Source organism: Nyctibius grandis, chromosome W, assembly GCF_013368605.1.
Source record: "Nyctibius grandis isolate bNycGra1 chromosome W, bNycGra1.pri, whole genome shotgun sequence".
NCBI lineage: Eukaryota > Metazoa > Chordata > Aves > Nyctibiiformes > Nyctibiidae > Nyctibius > Nyctibius grandis.
The window spans coordinates 14,756,048-14,778,075 of NC_090694.1; the positions used below are offsets into that span (position 1 = coordinate 14,756,048).

At 41.5% G+C, this 22,028-nt stretch overlaps 1 protein-coding gene across 1 annotated transcript in view; it reads right to left on the reverse strand.

Annotated features, from left to right (window-relative positions):
* Nucleotides 1–469: 469 nt before the first annotated feature.
* The window catches only part of LOC137675704 (guanine nucleotide-binding protein G(q) subunit alpha-like), a 203,230-nt gene continuing 181,671 nt past the window's right edge, over nucleotides 470–22,028 (reverse strand). Inside the window, exons 6-7 of the mRNA XM_068421898.1 lie at nucleotides 6,864–7,017; nucleotides 470–1,198 (exon numbers count right to left, since the gene is read on the reverse strand). Coding sequence (XP_068277999.1) covers nucleotides 1,008–1,198; nucleotides 6,864–7,017 — 345 coding nt within the window. The 3' untranslated portion in view covers nucleotides 470–1,007. The remainder of the gene's footprint in view (nucleotides 1,199–6,863; nucleotides 7,018–22,028) is intronic.

The window sequence follows — 22,028 nt, forward strand, 5'->3', positions numbered from 1 at the left end:
ATCAGTTTGGCATTTCAATCAGTATCTTATGTTTCAAAAGGATTGGTTTTATAAAAAGTCAGATTTGGCAAGATTTTATACAACAAAAATATTTTTTCTACTGTGGAAAAACACACTTTAAAAAAGCTCTAACTTAAGAAAAAATGCACACAACTGAAAAAAAAACCCAACCATCACTATTTCAGGCTGTAGCCACTGGGGAAAATGCATTGTCCATGACATTTCTGTTTGTCATTTGTGAATAAAGAAAAGAGAAAATAATGGCACATGGCAATTAAAAAGAGATTCTATGATATTCCATGAACATCCCAGGTTTGTGTCTTTAATTATTTCATTACTGTCTTCTATGCATCTTTCTGAACTGTGAAAGTATGGTTAAATTCTAAATCCATACACAACTATTTCTATTTTGCAATCCCAATATTCTGGCCTCACAACTGAAGACAGAATGAAAACATCCATGTGAAAAATTTAAAAATCACACTATCAATACTTTTGATCCTTCAGAGAAAGTTCATTCTGTAAAATGCAAATGACTGATAACTTCAGTTCTGATGATAGCATTTTTCCTGACCAAATCACTCAACAGAAAATGTTTTACCAAGGAATGCAACTGGGAAAACAGCCATTGTACCTTTAAAAACATAAGGGGGGAGGAAGGAGGGAGAGAGAAAGGGTCAGGGAAAGAGGAAACCAGCTTGATTTTGCTTCAGTAGCAAAAAACTGTTATCCTTTGTGAGTGTACGACTGAGAATTTAAAACACATTGAGTCACAAGGTTTTGACTAAAAAATAAGAAAATGTACTGTGAATGTACTTCAGCATCTTTTGTTTTTCCTCTATATTGTTTAAATAAAATCATAATATTAACTAAAAACTCTGTGGACATTCACAGAGTCCAGGATGGCAATAAATTAGTATTATGTAATTTGTTTTCACAGATAATACAGTCCCTCTTGTGTATCTTCAATCACGCAAAGGTGGTCTTGGAGGGCCTCCTAGGCACAGTTAGACCAGGTTGTACTCCTTCAGGTTTAACTGTAGGATTGTGTCCTTGACAGCAGCAAAGACAAAGCGTATATTTTCTGTGTCTGTAGCACATGTGAAGTGGGAGTAGATAATTTTGTCACTGTCTGGATTCAGGTCCACAAACATCTTCAAGATGAACTCTCGTGCCGCTTGTGCATCCCGTTGTGGTCCTGATAATTAAGAAGAGAAAGTCAGTTTTTCCTAAAGTCAGTTCAATATTTGAGCGTCTTTAGGAGGGGAACCATAGGAGCAGAAAACAGAAGAAAGACTCAGTCTGTGATCCTCGTATAAGAGAAGAAGGGAAAATTTTTACTAATAAATACTACCATATACTATTTTTTCCCAGTAGGAACCATTAAAAAATAAAAATGGAAGGAAATTCCAGAAGTTGATCATGCAAGAGCTGTTCTTTTCCTGCTGACTATCCTCTTTCTTCTGTAAGATGTTTAAAATGGAGAGATGAAATTGATGATCTATAACCACACAAAATGAACAACAGAAGAAATAGTTTCTTTATACTAATAAATACTTAAAAAAATTAATACAATTGGCCCATTTTCAGTCTATATCTACTATATTTAAACTATACTTAAGTATGTTATTTTAAAACGTAGCATAATCAAGTTACATCCTAAACTGGTCTGACACCGTCTCCAATAGAATTTCATTTACTTCAGTGATAATAAAATATACATGCTTGCTAGTTGAAGCTGTTAAATTGCAAAAAGTTAATGTTCTAACAAAACAATTATCTAAATTATATATGACAATCCTATTAAATCTAAATTAGGTCTGTAATTCTCAGAAGAACACAAAGTCTATGTAACCAAACTACATGTTCTGCTTTACACAAGACAGAAGGCAAAATAAAGACTTCCAATCTAGAACAGTGAGGATTCATTCATGTTCACAGCCAAAAGAGCAACACAGAAGCAGGAACATTAGCCACAGGCTATTGTTTTCCTATACTGCAATTCTGTTCCAGTGCAATTTTCATAGGCCATTATTCTCTTGCCCTCCTGTTTCTGCAATGTGGGTTTCTACAGAACATGTATGTTTGCTGTGCCTCCTCCTCCTATCTCCTCATTAGTCCTGGTCTTGTTACATGACAATATAAATACCAGTGCTCAGCTGTTATATAGTTCTGTCCTTCAGTGGTTATGAAATCTGTACTTAGGGAGTTAGCGTGTGCCCACATAACTTGCAATAACTGCACAATAAAACTTATTTTTAATACTTAAATATAATTGCAAACATTTCTAATTTGGAAAACTGAAAAAATTAGGTAGCAAAGGAAGCACAGAAGAGAAATCATATGCTTTCTGATATCTATTGGTTGCAAAGTCTTGTGGAAGGAGAACGTGATTCTGCAATATCCTGGTGTATGCACGTGAATATATATGTATATATAGACACATATAGACTATACATTTGCTGAGATGTAGAGAAGAACATGTAAACAGATAATAAGTTCTCTGAGGTAGGACAGAGAGGACTGTTCAAGCTTTTTAAAATTTTGAAACACAACAGATTCTAGCCTTTAGCTTCAGCTATAGAAACAGCAGCAACAATAAATTTCACTACTACTTTTTTTTGCTCTTAATAAGTTTAAATATTTGTAAAGGAGATTCCTAGACTTTCAAAGACAATGATTTCTTCAGCATAAGTCATTTATTGTTTTAATCAACTTCCTAGAATTTTGTTAAACAGTTTTACAGTGGGTAGACACAGGTAGGGTTGTCCCTCTCTCAAAATCTACTGCACTATTCAAAGTCTGTATCCAAACTTTGCTTACCTAATAACATGTCTGCTGATTATCGTGTAATTTAAATTTTTTTTTGACTGGAGTTCAAGTATGTAAAACTGAGGTTAGAAAGGAAGTTTGCCACCTTAGGAATTTAGAAAAAAGGGAATGAGCCAATATTAGATTTACAATGCTAAGTGGTTATGATCTAAATAATCTTGGAAAAGAATTATAATACAAATCAGTAGGTTTCTTGTCCATTGCTCCCTACTTTTTATATGATAGTCAAGTCCTATATAAAAAGTACTACAGTTTGGCTTGGCTACATTAGCTTGGTGAGTGTAATCATTTATTATCTTTGAAGACTGGAGGGGAGTGTGCTTCTGTGGATAGACATTTTTCTCTTCTTTCCTTCCCAAGCATGGCCCCTTTTTGTCTTTTTCCCCTCTCCCAGCTCTTTATACCAGTCTGTGAGTCAGTCTTTTAGTATTAGCTGTGAAAGTATACCTTCATGTGATACTTTGACCCTTGAGTATGTCTCAGTCTCTCATCCAGTGTTGTTATGACATACTGTGCAGTACAACTGCTTAGTTTAATCAGTCCAATTTGCCATCCTGGTTAGTATTTGTCATCCCAATGCTGCTTTCTCCATTGTGCTACCAGACAGGAAACTGCATGGGAGAAGTGATCCAGCCGAAAAATACCTCATCCTGATGAGTTCTCCAAATCTGACCATCTTCAACATCTCCAAACAGGATACTGGAACAGCAGAGGGGACCACACAGTGACCCATGCAAACCACAGACTGTGTAACCCACCCTATCTTTCCACCAGAAGAAATCAAATCAAAGCATAACCTTGTCTAAGTCCAGCAAGATCTGCAAAATTAGAGTCAGATGCTTAAAGACTTTCAGGTCTGGCCTACTGGTTATGGTCCTACTGGTCCATAACCTTCTTTTGTTTCCATTATCCATGGCAAAGGAGAAGAGGAAGAGGGTTTCTCTGAGCTGACTGATTGAAAACCCGATAACCTTCTACGATGAAATGGCTGGCTTGGTAGATGAGGGGAAAGCACTGGATATTGTCTACCTAGCCTTTAGTAAGGCTTTTGACATTGTCTTCCATAAGATCTTCATAGGGAAGCTGATATAGTATGCGCTGGATGAGCAGACAGTGAGGGGGATTGAAAACTGGATGAATGGCTGGGATCAGAGGGTGGTGATCAGTGGCGCAAAGTCTAGTTGGAGGCCAGTAACTAGTGGGGTACCCCAGGGGTCAATACTGGGTCCAGTCCTCTTTAACAGCTTCATTAATGATCCAGATGCGGGGGGCAGAGTGTACCATCAGCAAGTTTGCTGATGACACAAAACTGGGAGGAGTGGCTGCCATCCAGAGGGCCCTTGACAGACTGGAGAAATGGGCTGACAGGAACCTCATGCAGTTCAACAAGGGGAAGTGCCAAGTCCTGCACCTGAGGAGGAACAAGCCCAGGCACCAAAACTGGAAAGCAGCTTGACAGAAAAGGACCTGGGGGTCCTGGTGGATGCCAAGTTGAACATGAGCCAGCAATGTGCCCTTGCCGCAAAGAAGGCTAATGGTATCCTGGGCTGCATTAGGAGGAATGGCTTGGACAGACGTACTCTTCGCTGGGTAAAAAACTGGGTGGATGTCCGGGCCCAAAGAGTTGTGGTGAATGGAGTTCAATCCAGTTGGCAGCCTGTCACAAGTGGTGTTCCCCAGGGCTCAGTATTGGGGCCAGTTCTGTTCAATATCTTTATCAACGATCTGGACAAGGGAATCAAGTGCACCCTCAGTAAGTTCTCAGATGACACCAAGTTGGGCGGGAATGTTGATCTGCTTGAGGGTAGGAAGGCTCTGCAGAGGGATCTGGACAGGCTGGATTGATGGGCCGAGGCCAACTGTATGAGGTTCAACAAGGCCAAGTGCTGGGTCCTTCACTTGGGTCATAACAACCCCATGCAATGCTCCAGGCTTGGGGAATAGTGGCTGGAAAGCTGCCTGGCGTAAAAGGACCTGGGGGTGTTGGTTGATAGCTGGCTGAATATGAGCCAGCAGTGTGCCCAGGTGGCCAAGAAGGCCAACAGCATCCTGGCTTCTATCAGAACTAGTGTACCCAGGGAAGTGGTTGAGTCACCATCCCTGGAGGTATTTAAAAGACGTGTAGATGTGGTGCTTAGGGACATGGCTTAGTGGTGGACTTGGCAGTGCTAGGTTACCGGTTGGACTTGATGATCTTAAAGGTTCTTTCCAACCAAAACTATTCTATGATTCTATGAATGTTGCCAGCACATCGAGGGAGGTGATCCTTCCCCTCTACTCAGCACTGGTGAGGCCACACCTGGAGTCCTGTATCTGTCTCTGGGCTCCCCAGTACAAGAGAGACATGGATATACTGGAGAGAGTCCAGCAAAGGACAACAAAGATTATTAAGGGACTAGAGGAAAGGCTGAGAAACCTGGGGCCATTTACTCTAAAGAAGAGAAGGCTCAGGCAGGGATCTCATCAATGTGTACAAATATCTGAAGGAAGGGTATAAAGAAGAAGGAGCCAGGCTCTTGTCGACGGTGCACAGTGAGAGGACAAGAGGCAATAGGAACAAAGTGAAACACAGGAGTTTCCGTCTGAACATCAGGAAACCCTTTTTTACTGTGAGGGTGACCGAACACTGGAACAGGTTGCCCAGAGAGGTTGTAGAGTATCCCTCCTTGGAGATATTCAAAAGCCATCTGGACATGGTCCTGGGCAACAGGCACTAGGTGCCCTTGTTTGAGCAGGGGGGTTGGACCAGATGATCTCCAGAGGTCCCTTCCAACCTCAACCATTCTGGGTGAATTTTGTCTGGTTTTTTTCTGGACAAGCATTTAACACAGGTGTATCTCCACTTGAGTGATGATAACAGAAGGGCCCATAGAGCCTTCTCACCTGTAGGATGTCATCTAGGGCACCTGTCACACTTGTAACTTGAAAGGACAAGAATATTTTCTATTCAACTGCCAGTTCTCTTCTGTATAGTACTATCAAACTAAACTTAAACTGACTCATAAATAAGTATGGTCTGGTCCTGCAGGCTGTTCACTGTGAACACATCCTTTCCTCTCAAACAGAAAAAAAATGTAACTTTTTCCTTTTATCACTCTCTAGTTTTGAAAATGAGAGATTTAATCTTTTTTGTAGCTTTTGAATCTCCTTTTCACTCTGGTGAAACAAAAAAAGATGTTATTGTATGAATTTGATTTTTTTCTCTGTTACCAAAGCCTCCACTCAGTTACCTTAGAATACCTAACTTTTCACCTCAGGAGAACTTTCTGAAAATAGAGCTTCCTTAGAAACAGCTGTGTTCCACATAATGTTTTCTGGGACAAGTACATTAAACTTCACATAAGTAATATAAAATTAAAATAAAGGAAACAAAAAAGAAATGGTATAATGAAAGGGTGGGAGGAGTGATACTGATTTCTCTGACAGCCACAAAGAATTTATGACACTTCTGTTCAGATATCCAGCCTTAAACAAAAAACAAAACAAAACAAAAAAAACAAACAAACAAAAAAGAAGAGTATGTGAGACACTGTGTAAAAATGAGAAATGTATTTTTATGTAATTTTAGCTTTATACTTCAGTTCAAACCCTCATCCCAACTTATGAACAAGGACAGAACAAGGTCCATTGCTAATATGATGTTGCTCATCTAGAATCAATAATTTCACATGAAAGGTACTGCCATCCTATCCACAGTTAATGGAGGTTAAAAAATGAAATTCTAGTAATCTAGAAAATCCCACAAGACTTCAGTGACTTTAAAAATTTGGAGTATTAAAAATTGCTATTTTTTTAACCATTTTTTCCTTTTCATACAATTTTTTTTAAAAAAAGTGACCAGCAAGTCTTTCAACTAAAAAACCAACCATTTGGTGTACTAAGTACAATTTGCAAAGAAGACAATGGGTGCAATGAAGAATGGGTGATAATCTTTGTCCTAAGAACCTCTAATCAAAATATGGGCAAGACTATTACATTTTGTCATTACCGCGGTGTAAATGGGGCATGAGCTCTGGTGGCAATATACGTACCATCATACTCTGGGAAATAATCAACTAAATGGGAGCACATAATTTTCTCCTCTAAGAGATCTTTTTTATTTAAGAACAGAATGACCGAAGAATTCTGGAACCATGGATATGTGATAATTGTCCTAAAGAGTGCTTTGCTTTCTTCCATTCGATTCTGGAATAAAAAAAAAAGAGAGACGAATTTATGCGGTCAAGAAAATAAATTATAATTTTTTTTTTAAATCAATCCATACAATCCCATTTTATTTGATAAACAGATCCATTTCACGTTTTCCACTTTCTTACTGAAATGTAAGATTTAACCGATTCATTTACAATTCATACGTAAGTGGTAAATTAAAAATGCAGGAAGTTTCCTTTTGCAAATTCAATGACACAAGCATAATTATTCTTTAAAACACAGGTCATGGACATGATAGCTGTAACAGGTACTGTTGTAAATACTGACTATGCACAGTTATGATCAGCCAACAAATTCATGGGTACTGAAATAAATGTGGTTCAAGGCAGAGACAAGTGTACAACAAGACATAATAACCAAGTTTTAAGAACCTTATTTATTTTATATGACTTTCCTGAACTTTAAATGCAAGTAATCCTTAATTTTTTGAAAGATATCAGCTTTAAATTAGTTCCAGGTAAATTTGGAATTTGCTCATTGATAACCTGAGAATATTTCCCCAAATCAAAGGCTTATGACACAAAATCTTACAAATGGCAAATTTGTTTCTAACATCATTGGGTTAGCCTTTACTTTAATTGCTTAATTGTTCCTGAAAAGCATTTTGAATTACAATGGAAATGTGAGGCATACAGTTCTGTTTGTAAGGGCCTTCTGAAAGTGTAAAATTCTGTTGTGTTTTGATACAATTCTGAAGAACTGTTAGGCTGACATGATGCAGTTAATACAGAGTCGGAACAAATTGAGTTTGGTACCAGGAATCAACTCTACTTCTTTCTTTATTTGGAAAACTCTAAGGCAGGCCTGATCAGCTACCTATGGAAGTTTTGTTTAGGAATTGCCTCCTGAAAACAACAGTTTCACCACCAAACAGGCCTCTAGAGAAGAAAATGAAGGAAGTGAACCCTGCAGATTATGCTGTTGCTGAGCCATATAATCATAGAAGCATAGAATAATTTAGGTTGGAAAAATACCCTTAAGATCATTGAGTCCAACCATTAACCTAACACTGCCAAGTCCACCACTAAACTGTGTCCCTAAGCGCCACATCTACTCGTCTTTTAAATACCCCCAGGGATGGTGACGCCACCACTTCCCTGGGCAGCCTGTTCCAATGCTTGACAACCCCTTCGGTGAAGAAATTTTTCCTGATATCCAATCTAAACCTCCCCTGGCACAACTTGAGGCCATTTCCTCTCATCTTATCACTTGTTACCTGGGAGAAGAGACCGACAACCACCTTGCTACAACCTCCTTTAAGTAGTTGTAGAGAGTGATAAGGTATCCCCTGAGCATCCTTTTCTCCAGACTAAACAACCCCGGTTCCCTCAGCCGCTCCTCATAAGACGTGCTCCAGACTCTTCACTAGCTTTGTTGCCCTTCTTTGGACATGCTCCAGCACCTCAATATCTTTCTTGTGGTGAGGGTCCCAAAAGTGAACACAGTATTCGAGGCGCGGCCTCACCAGTGCCGAGTACAGGGGGACGATCACTTCCCTAGTATTGCTGGCCACACTAGTTCTGATACAAGCCAGGATGCTGTTGGCCTTCTTGGCCACCTGGGCACACTGCTGGCTCATATTCAGCCAGCTATCAACCAACACCCCCAGGTCCTTTTACGCCAGGCAGCTTTCCAGCCACTCTTCCCCAAGCCTGTAGCGTTGCATGGGGTTGTTATGCCCCAAGTGAAGGACCCAGCACTTGGCCTTGTTGAACCTCATACAGTTGGCCTCGGCCCATCGATCCAGCATGTCCAGATCCCTCTGAAGAGCCCTCCTACCCTCAAGCAGATCAACACTCCCGCCCAACTTGGTGTCATCTGCAAACTTACTGAGGGTGCACTTGATTCCCTCGTCCAGATCGTTGATAAAGATATTGAACAGAACTGGCCCCAGTACTGAGCCCTGGGGAACACCACTTGTGACAGGCCGCCAGCTGGATTGAACTCCATTCACCACAACTCTTTGGGCCTGGACATCCAGCCAGTTTTTTACCCAGCGAAGAGTACGCCCATCCAAGCCATGAGCAGCCATTTTCTCCAGGAGAATGCTGTGGGAAATGATGTCAAAGGCTTTACTAAAGTCTAGGTAGACAACATCCACAGCCTTTCCTTCATCCAGGAAGTGGGTCATCTTGTCATAGAAGGAGATTAGGTTAGTCAAGCAGGACCTGCCTTTCATAAACCCATGCTGACTGGGCCTGATCACCTGTTTGTTCTGTACATGCTGCGTGATGGCACTCAAGATGATCTGCTCCATAACCTTCCCTGGAACCGAGGTCAGAATGACAGGCCTGTAGTTCCCAGGATCTTCCTTCTGGCCTTTCTTGTAGATGGGTGTCACATTTGCTAACCTCCAGTCAACTGGGACCTCTCAGGTTGCCCAGGACTGCTGATAAATGATGGAAAGTGGCTTGGTGAGCACTTCTGCCAGCTCCCTCAGTACCCTTGGGTGGATCTCATCCTGCCCCATAGACTTGTGTGTATCTAAGTGGTGTAGCAGGTCTCTAACCATTTCCCCTTGGATTATGGGGGCTTCACTCTCCTCCCTGTCTTCCAGCTCAGGGGGCTAGGTACCCCGAGAACAACTGATCTTACTACTAAAGACTGAGGCAAAGAAGGCGTTAAGTATCTCAGCCTTTTCCTCATCCTTTGTCACTATGTTTCCCCCTGCATCCAATAAAGGATGGAGATTCTCCTTAGGTCTCCTTTTGTTGTTAATGTATGCAACATTCTGTCAGAAAACTCAGACAGTTTTGCTATAAGTGTATTTTCATTTGTATCAATTTACATTTTAAAGTGACCTGCATAAGAATGGAAAATAGGTAATCAAAAAAAACCCCATCACCTAAAAAACTCAATTTTGTAGAAGTTGCTAGTTTAGTTATCTTGTATCCCCACAGAATCTTTAAGCAATTTATTAAACTTTACAGCATGTTAGAGTGGTGAGTGAAAGTAAATAGACAAATTCATAGATGGAGAAACTAAGGCAGAGAAGTAAAATCTTTGCTTTTTTGCAATCAGTCAGTTGCATTGTTTCCAATGGTGCAAGAATTTCATTCAAAAAGGAGAAAAACTGAAATATCAAAAGAGCTGAGCATAAAACATTAGGTTAATTGTTAAAGCACAATTGTGACGATTCCTTTTATAACTTTATAATATATAGACCTAATGACAATATCATAGTTAAACTCAAGGGGAGTCAGAGGAGGGGAAAAAATGAGGGAATACATGTCCTAAATTCACACAGGTTTTTTTTTACCATTTTTGTTTTCTGTGGGTTGTTTTTTTTTACTGCCACAAACTACACTCACAGTATGGACAGTAGTACCTCTATTAAAGTGTGAGAAAATAAAATACCTAACATGCTCTAAAGACAAGAGCATACCTGTATCTTCTCCTGATGTATAGTTTTAGCAATAATAAATCCTGCAGGATCTAACTCTTCCATTCCGTCCCTGTAATTGCTACCTTCAGATGGGTGGTCTTTCGAAAACTGAGACCCTTCTTAGGAAGCAAATAATGTTTACCACTTGCCTGAATTAAGGGAGATCTCACTGTTTTTTTCCCTTTCCCTGTTGTTACAAGGAATCACAGAATCACAGAATGTTAGGGATTGGAAGGGACCTCGAAAGATCATCTAGTCCAATCCCCCTGCCGGAGCAGGATTACCTAGATCATATCACACAGGAACGCGTCCAGGCGGGTTTTGAATGTCTCCAGAGAAGGAGACTCCACAACCTCTCTGGGCAGCCTGTTCCAGTGTTCGGTTACCCTCACCGTAAAGAAGTTTTTCCTCATATTTATGTGGAACCTCCTGTGTTCCAGCTTGCACCCATTGCCCCTTGTCCTGTCAATGGATCTCATTAAAAACATTAAACTCTCAGCAGTTTTTAAAAAATGTCCCCAAAACCATCGCTGTATACCTGAATTTAAAATGTATCATTATGAAAACTATTAGCCTCTGGATTCTATTGAAATGCCCACATGAATAAAACCTTTTGCTTTTTGTTGTTTCTGTTTGATGGAATCATAAAGTTTAAAAGAAAGCAAAGACATAACAAAAGAAGCAAAGAGATGAAATGTTATAGCTTAAATACTAATAGAACAGTAATAGAAAGTAATGGACTTTTTAGGAAAATATTACAATTTGAATTTCTGAGTTTAAGGAGTGTTTTTGTTAAACTTGTCACTCATTTACAATGAGGAGCAAGTGCAGTAAATATATTTTGAGGTAGCCGATAAATATCCAACTGAAGGATAAATATTAGAATTAATTTCTTACTGTTATTAATTCCTTATTATTATTCCTGGGCAACCTGCTCTAGCTGACCTTGCTTGAACAGGGAGGTTGGACTAGATGATCTCAAGAGGCCCCTTCCAACCTCAAGCATTCTGTGATTCTGTAATATGTAAACTGGATTCAGCAAAGTACTTAAGCCTAATTCTTACTATAAATATGCATGTACTTCTGCAAAACTACTCTTTTGCTTATCTTTAGGCATAAGTCAAGAGAGAAATTGTGCTGTAAGCTGCTCTGTTAGGAACTGAGTAGGAAAATATCATCATATGCTCTTCTATTGCTGAGTAGCTCTTCCCAAGAGGGAACCTCCTACATTCTTTGCACTAAGATACTGGGACACTTACATTTGGAGAAGAATTTCCCTTTATTTCACCAGAAATTACTCATTATAAAATTAGGAATGGTAACTTACAGTTTATTTCCAGAATCAGACTTATCATACAATACTACTACTCCTACCCAATACACATGCAGAGTTTGACTACATGGGTGGCTTCAGAGTAAGGGTTAGGTCTATCAATCAGTGGTAAAATGCTGCAGTTAGATGAGAGCATGACTGCATGTGTACAACAGCAGAGATGCTGCTGCATTGCTGAGACCATTAGGCACCATAGAACAATAACAGCCACATATTTAAACCATTTAAATGTAAACAGCTGTAAGTACTCATACTGTCACACATCTCCCACTGAAACACCACTGAAATGACAGCAAAGTCTTATCCCAGAAGTGTTAGCTGAAAGGAACCTCTCGAGCCCATCTAGTCCAGCCTTTCACTCAAGTAGGGTTATTGGCAACATGAGACCAAGTCAGTCATGGCTTTGTCGAGGCAAGTCCTCCAAGGATGGAGATTTCACCACCTCTCTGGGTTCCCTTTTCCAGTGCTAAACTAACCTCCAAGGTAAAACTGTTTCCTACAAACACATTAACTAAACTAGCTGTTTGTACAGCTAAAGAAATATGAACTAATTCTGGAAATAGGGATGGGATAACAAGGAATATAGGGCAAGGCCCGCATTGGGGATCTGACCTTGTATCAGATGCAATGTGAAGGAAGCCTTGCCAAACCAAGCAAGATAGTATGGCTCTTTGAAGAGAGGGCAGGAGCAGTGGGAAGCAGGCAATATTTAATAGCTCCTTCAAGCACTAGCTCTGATTTTATGAGCCAGCTCTACCTCACCAAATTGCTTCCAGTAAAAGCCTATTTCAGCTGCAATGGAAAAGGCTGCAGACAGAAACTTGTGCATAATGTACAGAAATGTGCAGCTGGAGCTGGCTCAAGGCTTCTCAGGGGCTGACAGCCTTTCACAGCAGTCATGCCAACCTTCACAGCAACCTCCCTTTGACAGCAGCAACAGCTTGTTGTGGTCTCCCTAAGCTCTCTAGGCATAAGGAAAATGAGCAGCAGAACCACTGTTTTTACCATCTCACAAGATCTCTGTTGCTCTGGAAAAACCTGCAATTACTTCAATTACTTTTGCAATTACAGAAATAATATAATTGGCATAATTTATAAAAGTTTGGCTCTAACAAGTCAAACTCTGAGAAATAGCTGAAAAGGGTTAAAAAAAGCATTTAAAAACTGTACCAACTGGTATCCAGTGAAGGGAAAAGCAGCATTTCTCAGCTAACAAAAACAGTACTCCAAGAGAAGAGACTGGGTACAATATTAATCTGGAACAATACAGAAGCAGTAGTGGATCATTTCATCCATAACCAAATGTCTTTATCATAGAATCATAGAATCATAGAATGGTTTGGGTTGGAAGGGACCTTAAAGATCATCTAGTTCCAACCCCCCTGCCACAGGCAGGGACACCTTTCCTCTAGACCAGGTTGCTCAAAGCCTCATCCAACCTGGCCTTAAACACTGCCAGGGAGGGGGCAGCCACAACTTCTCTGGGCAACCTGGTCCAGTGTCTCACCACACTCACAGGAAAGAATTTCCTCCTAATATCTAATCTAAATCTACCCTCTTTCAGTTTAAAACCATTACCCCTCATCCTGTCACTACTTGCCCTTGTAAAAAGCCCCTCTCCCGCTTTCCTGTAGGCCCCCTTCAGGTACTGGAAGGCTGCTCTAAGGTCTCCCCGGAGCCTTCTCTTCTCCAGGCTGAAGAGCCCCAACTCTCTCAGCCTGTCTTCATAGGAGAGGTGCTCCAGCCCTCTGATCATCTTCGAGGCCCTCCTCTGTACTTGTTCCAACAGCTTCATGTCCTTCTTATGTTGGGGGCCCCAGAGCTAATGCAGTACTCCAGGTGGGGTCTCACAAGAGTGGAGTAAAGGGGCAGAATCAAATTTATGATTGACTAGAGTGACATCTAGTTGACATGTTGTTACATATAAACCAAAAAAAGTAGTTATTATTTTTTCCTCAAAATTTATTAATAATTTAAATAGGTTCTGTTAACAAAATTAGGATTTCACAGATTTTGAGGGATCGAATTCCATTTAAATGATGAGAGATAAGGTGATGAGGTAAACAAAGATGCATTTTTAATGATGAACTTGTGCTGTATATATATCTATGTGTGCTGGGTTAGCCTTGGCTAGCAGCCAAACTGCCATCCAGCCGCTCTCTCACTCCCGTGCCCCCAGTGGGATGGGGGGAGAAAACACGAAGAAGTGGAACAAGAAAGCTTGTGGGTTGAGATGAAGACAGGGAGATCAGTTACCAACTACCGTCGCAGGCAAAACAGACTTGACTTGGGGAAATTTAATTTAATTCATTGCCAATTAAATATTTAATTACTGATTCAGGTAGTGGGAAAGAAAAGACAAACATTAAAACAGCAGCATTTCTCCCCACTTTCCCAGGCTCAACTTCACTCCTCTTCAGACTCTTCAACTCTGTGCCTCCCCTGCCCAAGCGGCACAATGAGGATGTGAGTGAGGGTTATGGTCAATATATAGCATTTTCTCTCTGTTGCTCTTTCCTTCTCATGCTTTTCCTCTGCTCCAGTGTAGGTTTTCCATGGACTGCAGTTCCTTTAAGAACATCCACCTGCTCTGGGGTGGGTTCTCCAAAGGCTGCAGTGAATATCTGCTCTACTACTGAGCTCCTGCTCTGACCTTGATGTTCCCTCTGATGTTTATCACTCTTTTTGTTCCCTCCTCCTCTCTCCATCCAGCATTTTTTTTTTTTAACCTTTTCTTAAATATGTTATCACAGAGGCACCACAAACCTTGCTGATTGATTGGCTTCACTTTGGCTTGCAGTGGGGCTGTTGGGGAGACAAATGGAACCATCTGTGTTTGGCGCAGGGTAGCCTCTGACCTTTTCCCACAGAGGCAGCCTTCCCCTCCCCACTACCAAAACCTTGCCATGTACACCCAGTACAGTGTTTATGCTGGTAAGAGATGGTTATCATCTGAGTTAAAACTCTCCTAAGAGGATTACAAATTACCTGTCTGAATAGGACATATAAATGAATTAGACCTTAAAAATAAAGATGATTAGTTCTATTTTTGTTACTCAGTCAGTGAAAACCCAGCAAATAAACCTCCTATGAAATGTAAGCTTTTAAAATTCTATTAATGTTAATATGTCTGTTTCAACAAAGAGACATTTCAATGATTCTTTTATATGTGGTTTCATTTATCAATGAAAAGAAATTGCTTAACAAGTAAAATAATGGAGAAAACATTGTTTTTCTAAGGCATAAAGATAGATATATGATATATGTGTATATAATAGGATACATATTATGTATATATAGGGCACTAGTGAAATTCCTTATTCAAAAGTCAAAGTGGAAAGAATATTACAGTTCTAAATACTAGTGAAATTTATCTCCAATCCTGTTACAAACTCACATTTTAAAATCATATTTTTATATATATATTTAACTAAAATATATTAACTCTGACCTAAATGATTTAAACTGTCATTTCTTCCGCAATTATTTTGGCCAATGGATGTTCTGCTTTACTTCTAAAAATCATCTTTTATCAATGAATATTTTATGCCATCCATTGCCTCTGTAGCTTTTCAGTCTCCAATGATATATCAGAAAATACTTTTGATTTTTGATAGCTTAAAAAATTTCAAAATTTCATTTAGCCTATTATAAATTTAGTAGTGCTTAATCCATTAATTTAGCTGAACTGAGGAAATCATGTCCTAAGTGTCTTTTCTGTTTTCCTCTGGGAATATACAAAAAAAAAGACATTTGTCCAAGCATCAATAAATACCATTCTTTGTTTTGCCATTCCTATTAGTACTAACTACTTAATGAGCTCTGCAAAGGTCATGAAAATCTCTTTTCTATGAACACAGATTTTAAAACTATGCTCTGCTGTCTCTAGTCCACTAGATTACTAGTTCTCCTAGAAAACTGGAACTCATTTCTGTATTTATTGCCCTGAGACCATGAGATTTTATATATTTAGAAGAGCTACCAGTGATCCGTGTTTGAATGCAGCTTATCTTGGAATATGGAATAATAATATACTTTATGTAGGAAAAATCCTTTATTTAAGGAAAGAAGTTGATTTAAATAAATTTATTTAAAAATAAGTTTAATTTGAAAAAACTGCAAGTTTCTCCAGATCCACTGGTATAACACAGGGAAAATTTGACCTATAGGACATCATAAATTTATAAGAGCGCTGATCCCTTCATTTTTCCTCTCACTACTAATTCTGTTAGACTTTTCTGGAAAAGTGAGAAGGTCAAACATATCTGATAATTTAACTTATGTTTCCCTTCATCACATCATATCAGATTGAGGGAAGATTTACTTAATTTACAGTATTAATAATGTAATGAATATATTATGTCATCTGGATCAAATTTTGTCCTCATTTCCACCAATGAATCTAGATAGACTTACTGTATTATTAAGGGCAGAATTTGGAACACCTAAGTATCTGTCCTTTTATACTCATTTAAGAAAAGAGGCATTTCAAATCTGTACACCATCCAAAATTTTTGAAAGAGATGTTTAAATATACTATCCTTAGCAATTTTTCATATTTTGTATTTATGCACCAAAATCGGATGCTAAGTTATGTACAAACTAGATACATACTTAAGAGAGGAGAGATGACATTGTTTCTGAGCATTGGTTGTTAGAGGAGTCATAATACAACTTGGGTAGCTATGCATGCTTTTCTTCTGGTTTGAAACCTCCAATTCTTTAATTGCAGATCTTTGTCACTGGATTGCAATTTCATGGATATATCATTTAAGCATCATCCTACACAGGGCTCTGAAAGACAGGCAGTCTGAACACTTGTCTCATTTGATCTTTTCTGCCAAGCTGACTCTGCCAGATTTTGGGAATTTTGGCTATTCTTGGGACTATCAAAATAGCATGCTCCTATTATTGGTTTTCCTGAATGTTTTTCAGGTGTGGTGTAAAATTAAATATCCGTGGAGGTGTAGGTGTTGTGAAGCCACCTCAACTCCTACAATGTGTGCTGCCTTGGCAACATGCACCACAGCCACTCCAACTCCGACAACAGGCACCACAGCTATGCCAACCTCCGTGACAGCAACTATGGCCACTCCTACTCAACCCGTGTCAGTATCAGTTGCCCCTGTAACCAGGAGAAAGCACAAAAGAAAATCAGTTTGTGTAGTGGAGGAAAGCAAGGATGGAGATGAGGGAGAGGATTCTTCTCAGTCAGGGCCATCACACGAGGAAGAGTCAGAAGCAGAGGTAACCATCCACTCCCTATCCCTGAAGGAGTTGCAAAATATAAGAAAAGATTTTAGCTGCCATGAAGGTGAGCCATTAATCACTTGGTTGCTCTGATTCTGGGATAATGGGATCAATATCTTGGACTTGGAGCGTAGAGAAGCCAAGTAGTTGGGATCCCTGGCCAGAGAAGAGAGCATTGATAAGGTGCTTGGAAAAAAGGCAAACGCTCTCAGCCTCTGGAGGTGACTCTTGTCAGCTGTAAAGACCAGGTATCCTTTTAGGGAAGATATTGTATGCCGCCCAAGCAAATGGACCACTATGGAAAAAGGTATTCAGTACCTGAGAGAACTAGCTGTGAGAGAGATGATCTATAGTGACCCACAAACAATGACAGATCCTGATGCAATGCCACGCAACTGACCTATGTTGCCGAAGTTGGTGCAGAGTGCCCCATCGACATATGCCCACACATAGTCAATATTGTTCTGAGAAGGAATGAAAAGATACCAACTGTGAGTGATGTGGCTATCAGAATACGGCAGTATGAAGACAGTCTCTCTCCTCCCCTACAGGCCTGTGCCTTAGCTGTGGAAAAACTAAGAAATCCGAGAACTTATTTGAAGAACTGCTTGACAAACTGTCCAAGATGGAGAATAGATCCCACTCTCCACTACTCTCCACCTGCATGGGCCCACATTGCAACCATCAAGAGAAGACGCCCTCCCACAAGACCAGCCCAAGAGAGATGGAACATGCCACGAGGTACTCTGTGGTTTTCCCTGTGTGATTATGGAGAGGACGTGAGGAGATGGGATGGAAAACCTACCGCTGCCCTACGGGCACGAGCACGCGACTTGCGAGGTAAAAAAAAATACATGATGGGGTTTTTCCAGGAAGGTGGCTGCTGCAGTTTCTAGTGGGCGGATCTCATGTCAGAGTAGATGGGATTCTAATCTCTCCCTACAAGGCACGAATAAACAGGATTAGAGGGGCCCTGCCTCCAGCCAGGAGGAGGAGAGGGATAACCGAGTTTACTGGACTGTGTGGATCCGATGGCCTGGCACGTCAGAACCAAAAGGCTATAAAGCCCTGGTAGACACTGGTGCACAGTGCACCCTAATGCCATCAAATCATACAGGGACAGAATCCATCAGCATTTCTGGAGTGATGGGGGGGATCTCAAGAGTTATCTGTATTGGAGGCCGAAGTGAGCCTAACTGGGAATTAGTGGGAAAAGCACCCTATTGTGACTGGCCCAGATGCTCCGTGTGTCCTTGGCATGGACTACCTCAGGAGAGGGTATTTTAAGGACTTGAAAGGGTATAGATGGGCCTTTGGTATAGCAGTCATAGAGACTGATGACATTAAACAGCTGTCTACCTTGCCTGGCCTCTCAGAGGATCCTTCTGTTGTGGGGTTGCTGAAAGTTGAAGAACAACAGGTGCCACTTGCTAACACAGTAGTGCACCGATGACAATATTGCACCAACCAAGACTCCCTGATCTCCATTCATGCACTGATTCAACAACTGGAAAATCAAGGACTGATCAGTGAGACTCACTCACCATTTAACAGTCCCACATGGCCAGTGCAGAAGCCTAAGGGAGAATGGAGATTAACAGTATACTACCATTGCCTAAATGACATTATGCCACCACTAAGTGCTGCCATGCCAGACATGCTAGAACTTCACTATGACCTGGAGTCAAAGGCAGCCAAGTGGTATGCCACCATAGACATTGCTAATGCATTTTTCTCTACTCCCTTGGCACCAAAGTGCAGGCCACAGTTTGCTTTTACCTCGAGGGGTATCCAGTACACCTGGAATCGACTGCCCCAGGGGTGGAAACACAGCCCTACTATTTGCCATGGACTGATCCAGACTGCACTGGAAAAGGGTGGAGCTCCAGAACATTTGCAATACATTGATGATATCATTGTATGGGGTGATACAGCAGCAGAAGGTCTCCTGTGTTCCACAAGTGAAAGGGCATAAAGGGGTCACACCTGCAGGGAGGAGTGGACAGGACAGGTGATCCAAAACTGACCAACGAAATATTCCATCCCATACACGTCATTCTCAGTTTAAAGCTTAAGGATCACAAGGGTCGTGCTCCCTTCCTCTGTGGCTGGCATCCGGGGAGGACTCTGCCCGTGCTTCTGCCTTCACTCCTGAATCCGTGCATTCCTGAACCCATTTCCCGTCTGCTGCTGAGTTCAGTTCAGGACTTCCCGGTGCCTACCCTGCAGCATCAAGTGGTGACATGATTGTCATCGGGAGGAGCTCAGTATTGGTTTTGTATATAATTTATTATTTCCATTAATATTATTATACTCTTTTTCATTGTTATTGTTTATTAAAACTGTTTTAACTTTCCAACCCATAAGTCTCTCTCCCTTTTCTCTTTTCCTTTTCCCCTCTGGGGAAGGAAAGGGTTAATAGAGAGCATCTGTTGTCCGCTTAAAAGCCAGCCCAGCCTTAAATGGTGGCACTGGGAAAAGGCAAAGGTTGCTTAATTGGCCTTGTGACTTGTGCCCTCGATGCTGCCTGGCTGAAATTACCAGCACCCTCAAACAGGTAGGATAAGATAAGCAAGGGGCCGAGAGGGATGAGCATAAGCTAGCCCCCTTGGCCCAGTGGGCCCTCGAGGCCCAGAGCAATCGTCCCAGTATAACGGCCCAAGTTAGGGTCACTATCTACCAGGACGATGACAAGGATGATAACTGGGACAGGGACAAAAATGTCCCTGGACCAGACCCTGACCCCCTTATTGACTCTACAGAGGAAGAGCACCTCTGCCCTTCCTCTGTCTGCCTTGAGCACTTGCAGGGTGCAAGCCTGTACCAGGGAACAGTTCTGCTCCCTGGGCAACCAGTTTCATAAAAAGCCAGGAGAAGGCTGGATGGAGTGGCTCAGGAGGCTCTGGCACACTAAGGCAGCTCTAACTCACCTCAGTGATGGGGATGGTGGGACACAGGGGCTCTGCTTGCCTTGGCTGCAGGGGTGGGTGCTGTGACAATGGCTCCTGTGCCCCTTGGTCAGATGCAGAGGAATCTTCACCTGGGCAGATGATGGGGCACCTCTGCCTGCCAGACAGAGAGGGTCCACCTCTGGTGGTTCCTGCTGGAAAGGGGGTTTACCCACCCCCCAACAAATTGATAAATTGTCAAACAATGTCTTTGTACAGCTTCTGAATGGCTATCAGCAGGTGGGCCTGGCCCCACCCTTCCCTGTGAGCCTTGCAGTGCCTCACCTTCAGCCCCTCCTTCCTCTCTCTAAGGTGCTGCCCAAGAACTGGTGGGTGGGTGTCCACCACCAGATGGAGATATGCCTTCTAGTTCTGTTTCCCAGCAGACCTTTTTGCATACCCTATGTCCTAGCCCCGATTAGAAGTTGTCGTGAATGACTGGCACTCAGTCACCTTTGTTGTGGACACCAGTGCCCAAACCTCATCGTTGGATCCACAGACTGCCCCTTTTGTCTGTCCTAGAAGTGATTTTATACTTCAGGAAGTGACAATATCCATGATGAGCCCAAAGCCACTGACTCAGCCCAACTACTGGACCACCCTAAAACAGACTGATCTATGCACTGTTTTTTGCTGGGATAGAGTTAATTTCTTCATAGCAGATCATATGGTGCTACGTTTTGGATTTGTGACCAAACCAGTGTTGATAACATAGGGATGTTTTAGTTATTGCTGAACAGTGCTTGTACAGCATCAAGGCCTATTACGCTTCTTACACTGCTCCACCAGTGATTATGCTGAGGTGTACAAGAAGCTGGGGGAAGGAGGAGGGGAGGGGGACGTTCGGCATTATGACATTTGTCTTATCAAGTAACTATGAACATGTGATGAAGCGCTGCTTTCCTGGAAATGGGTAAAAATCTGTCTGTGAATGGGAAGTAGTGAATGAATTCCTTATTTTGCTTTGCTTCCATGCACAGCTTTTGCATTACCTATTAAACTGTCTTTATCTCAACCACAACAATCTGGAAAAATCCTCCTGCTTGTGAGGCCCAGAGCTCAAAGCTGTGGTCTGTACTTATGCTAAAGGCCTGCTGAAGACAGGGAATGCCGTAATTGTGCAGGTGGAAAGTGGGACCGGGCGTAGGCCGGGTAGCCTCTCCCTGCCTAGCACAACCACCCTTACTGTGCAGACCACGATAAGGATGCCTCCACCACTCCTCCGTCGCTTATCTGTAACCAGAAGTTGCGGCCTCAACTCATGTCAAGAGCCTGTCGCATTTGAAACATATACCAGAAAATAAGTGCTCTGAGGTCGAGCCACTGCTGCCTACTTGTAACTACATTACACAAATATGATAGTGTGGTTGCGAGCGGGTGGTAGTGTTTCTTGTCTCTCTTCCTCAGACTTTACCATGAATATAGCAGTGTGTGTGTTTTTGCTGAGCCACAAGGACTTTTTCTTCCCCTTTCACTACCCATTTATCAGTAAGGACCAACCTTGTTTTACCACCCAGACCTTGGTGGGCATTTGAAAAGTCTAAGGGATTATCACCACATCACATATGAGAAGTTATGTAACTTGAGGGTGTAAAAGCTGACCGAGGGAACCACTCTTCGGAGCTCCCCCTCAGCTGATCTGAGATCCCGTTACGCCCAACCTCGCTTCTGCCATATCAACAGCTGCATTGGACTACTGGACAGGTCGTATGGTCTCTTTCCTTGCCAGAGCTTTGTATTTTACCCCACTATTATTTGCATTATTGTGTGTTGAGCTCGCGAGACTGTTTAAGGTTGTTTTGCTTAAGTACAATGACAATTGTGATAATAAAGCTGCCTAAATGAATTAACTGCCTGGCATTGAGTCAGTGAAGCGGGGTATCTAGTAACAGTAAAGTTACTAACTGAACTAATCGCCTTACTCCGAGTCAGTAGAGTGAGGTGTCCATATTATTCTGCCGCGTCCCTGACCCAGTCGCGACACTGCTATATTGCTGTTTATTGTAGTTGTTTTACTTGTACTACTGTTGGTTATTCCGAGCAAGCCCCTCTTTTGAATATGCTGTGG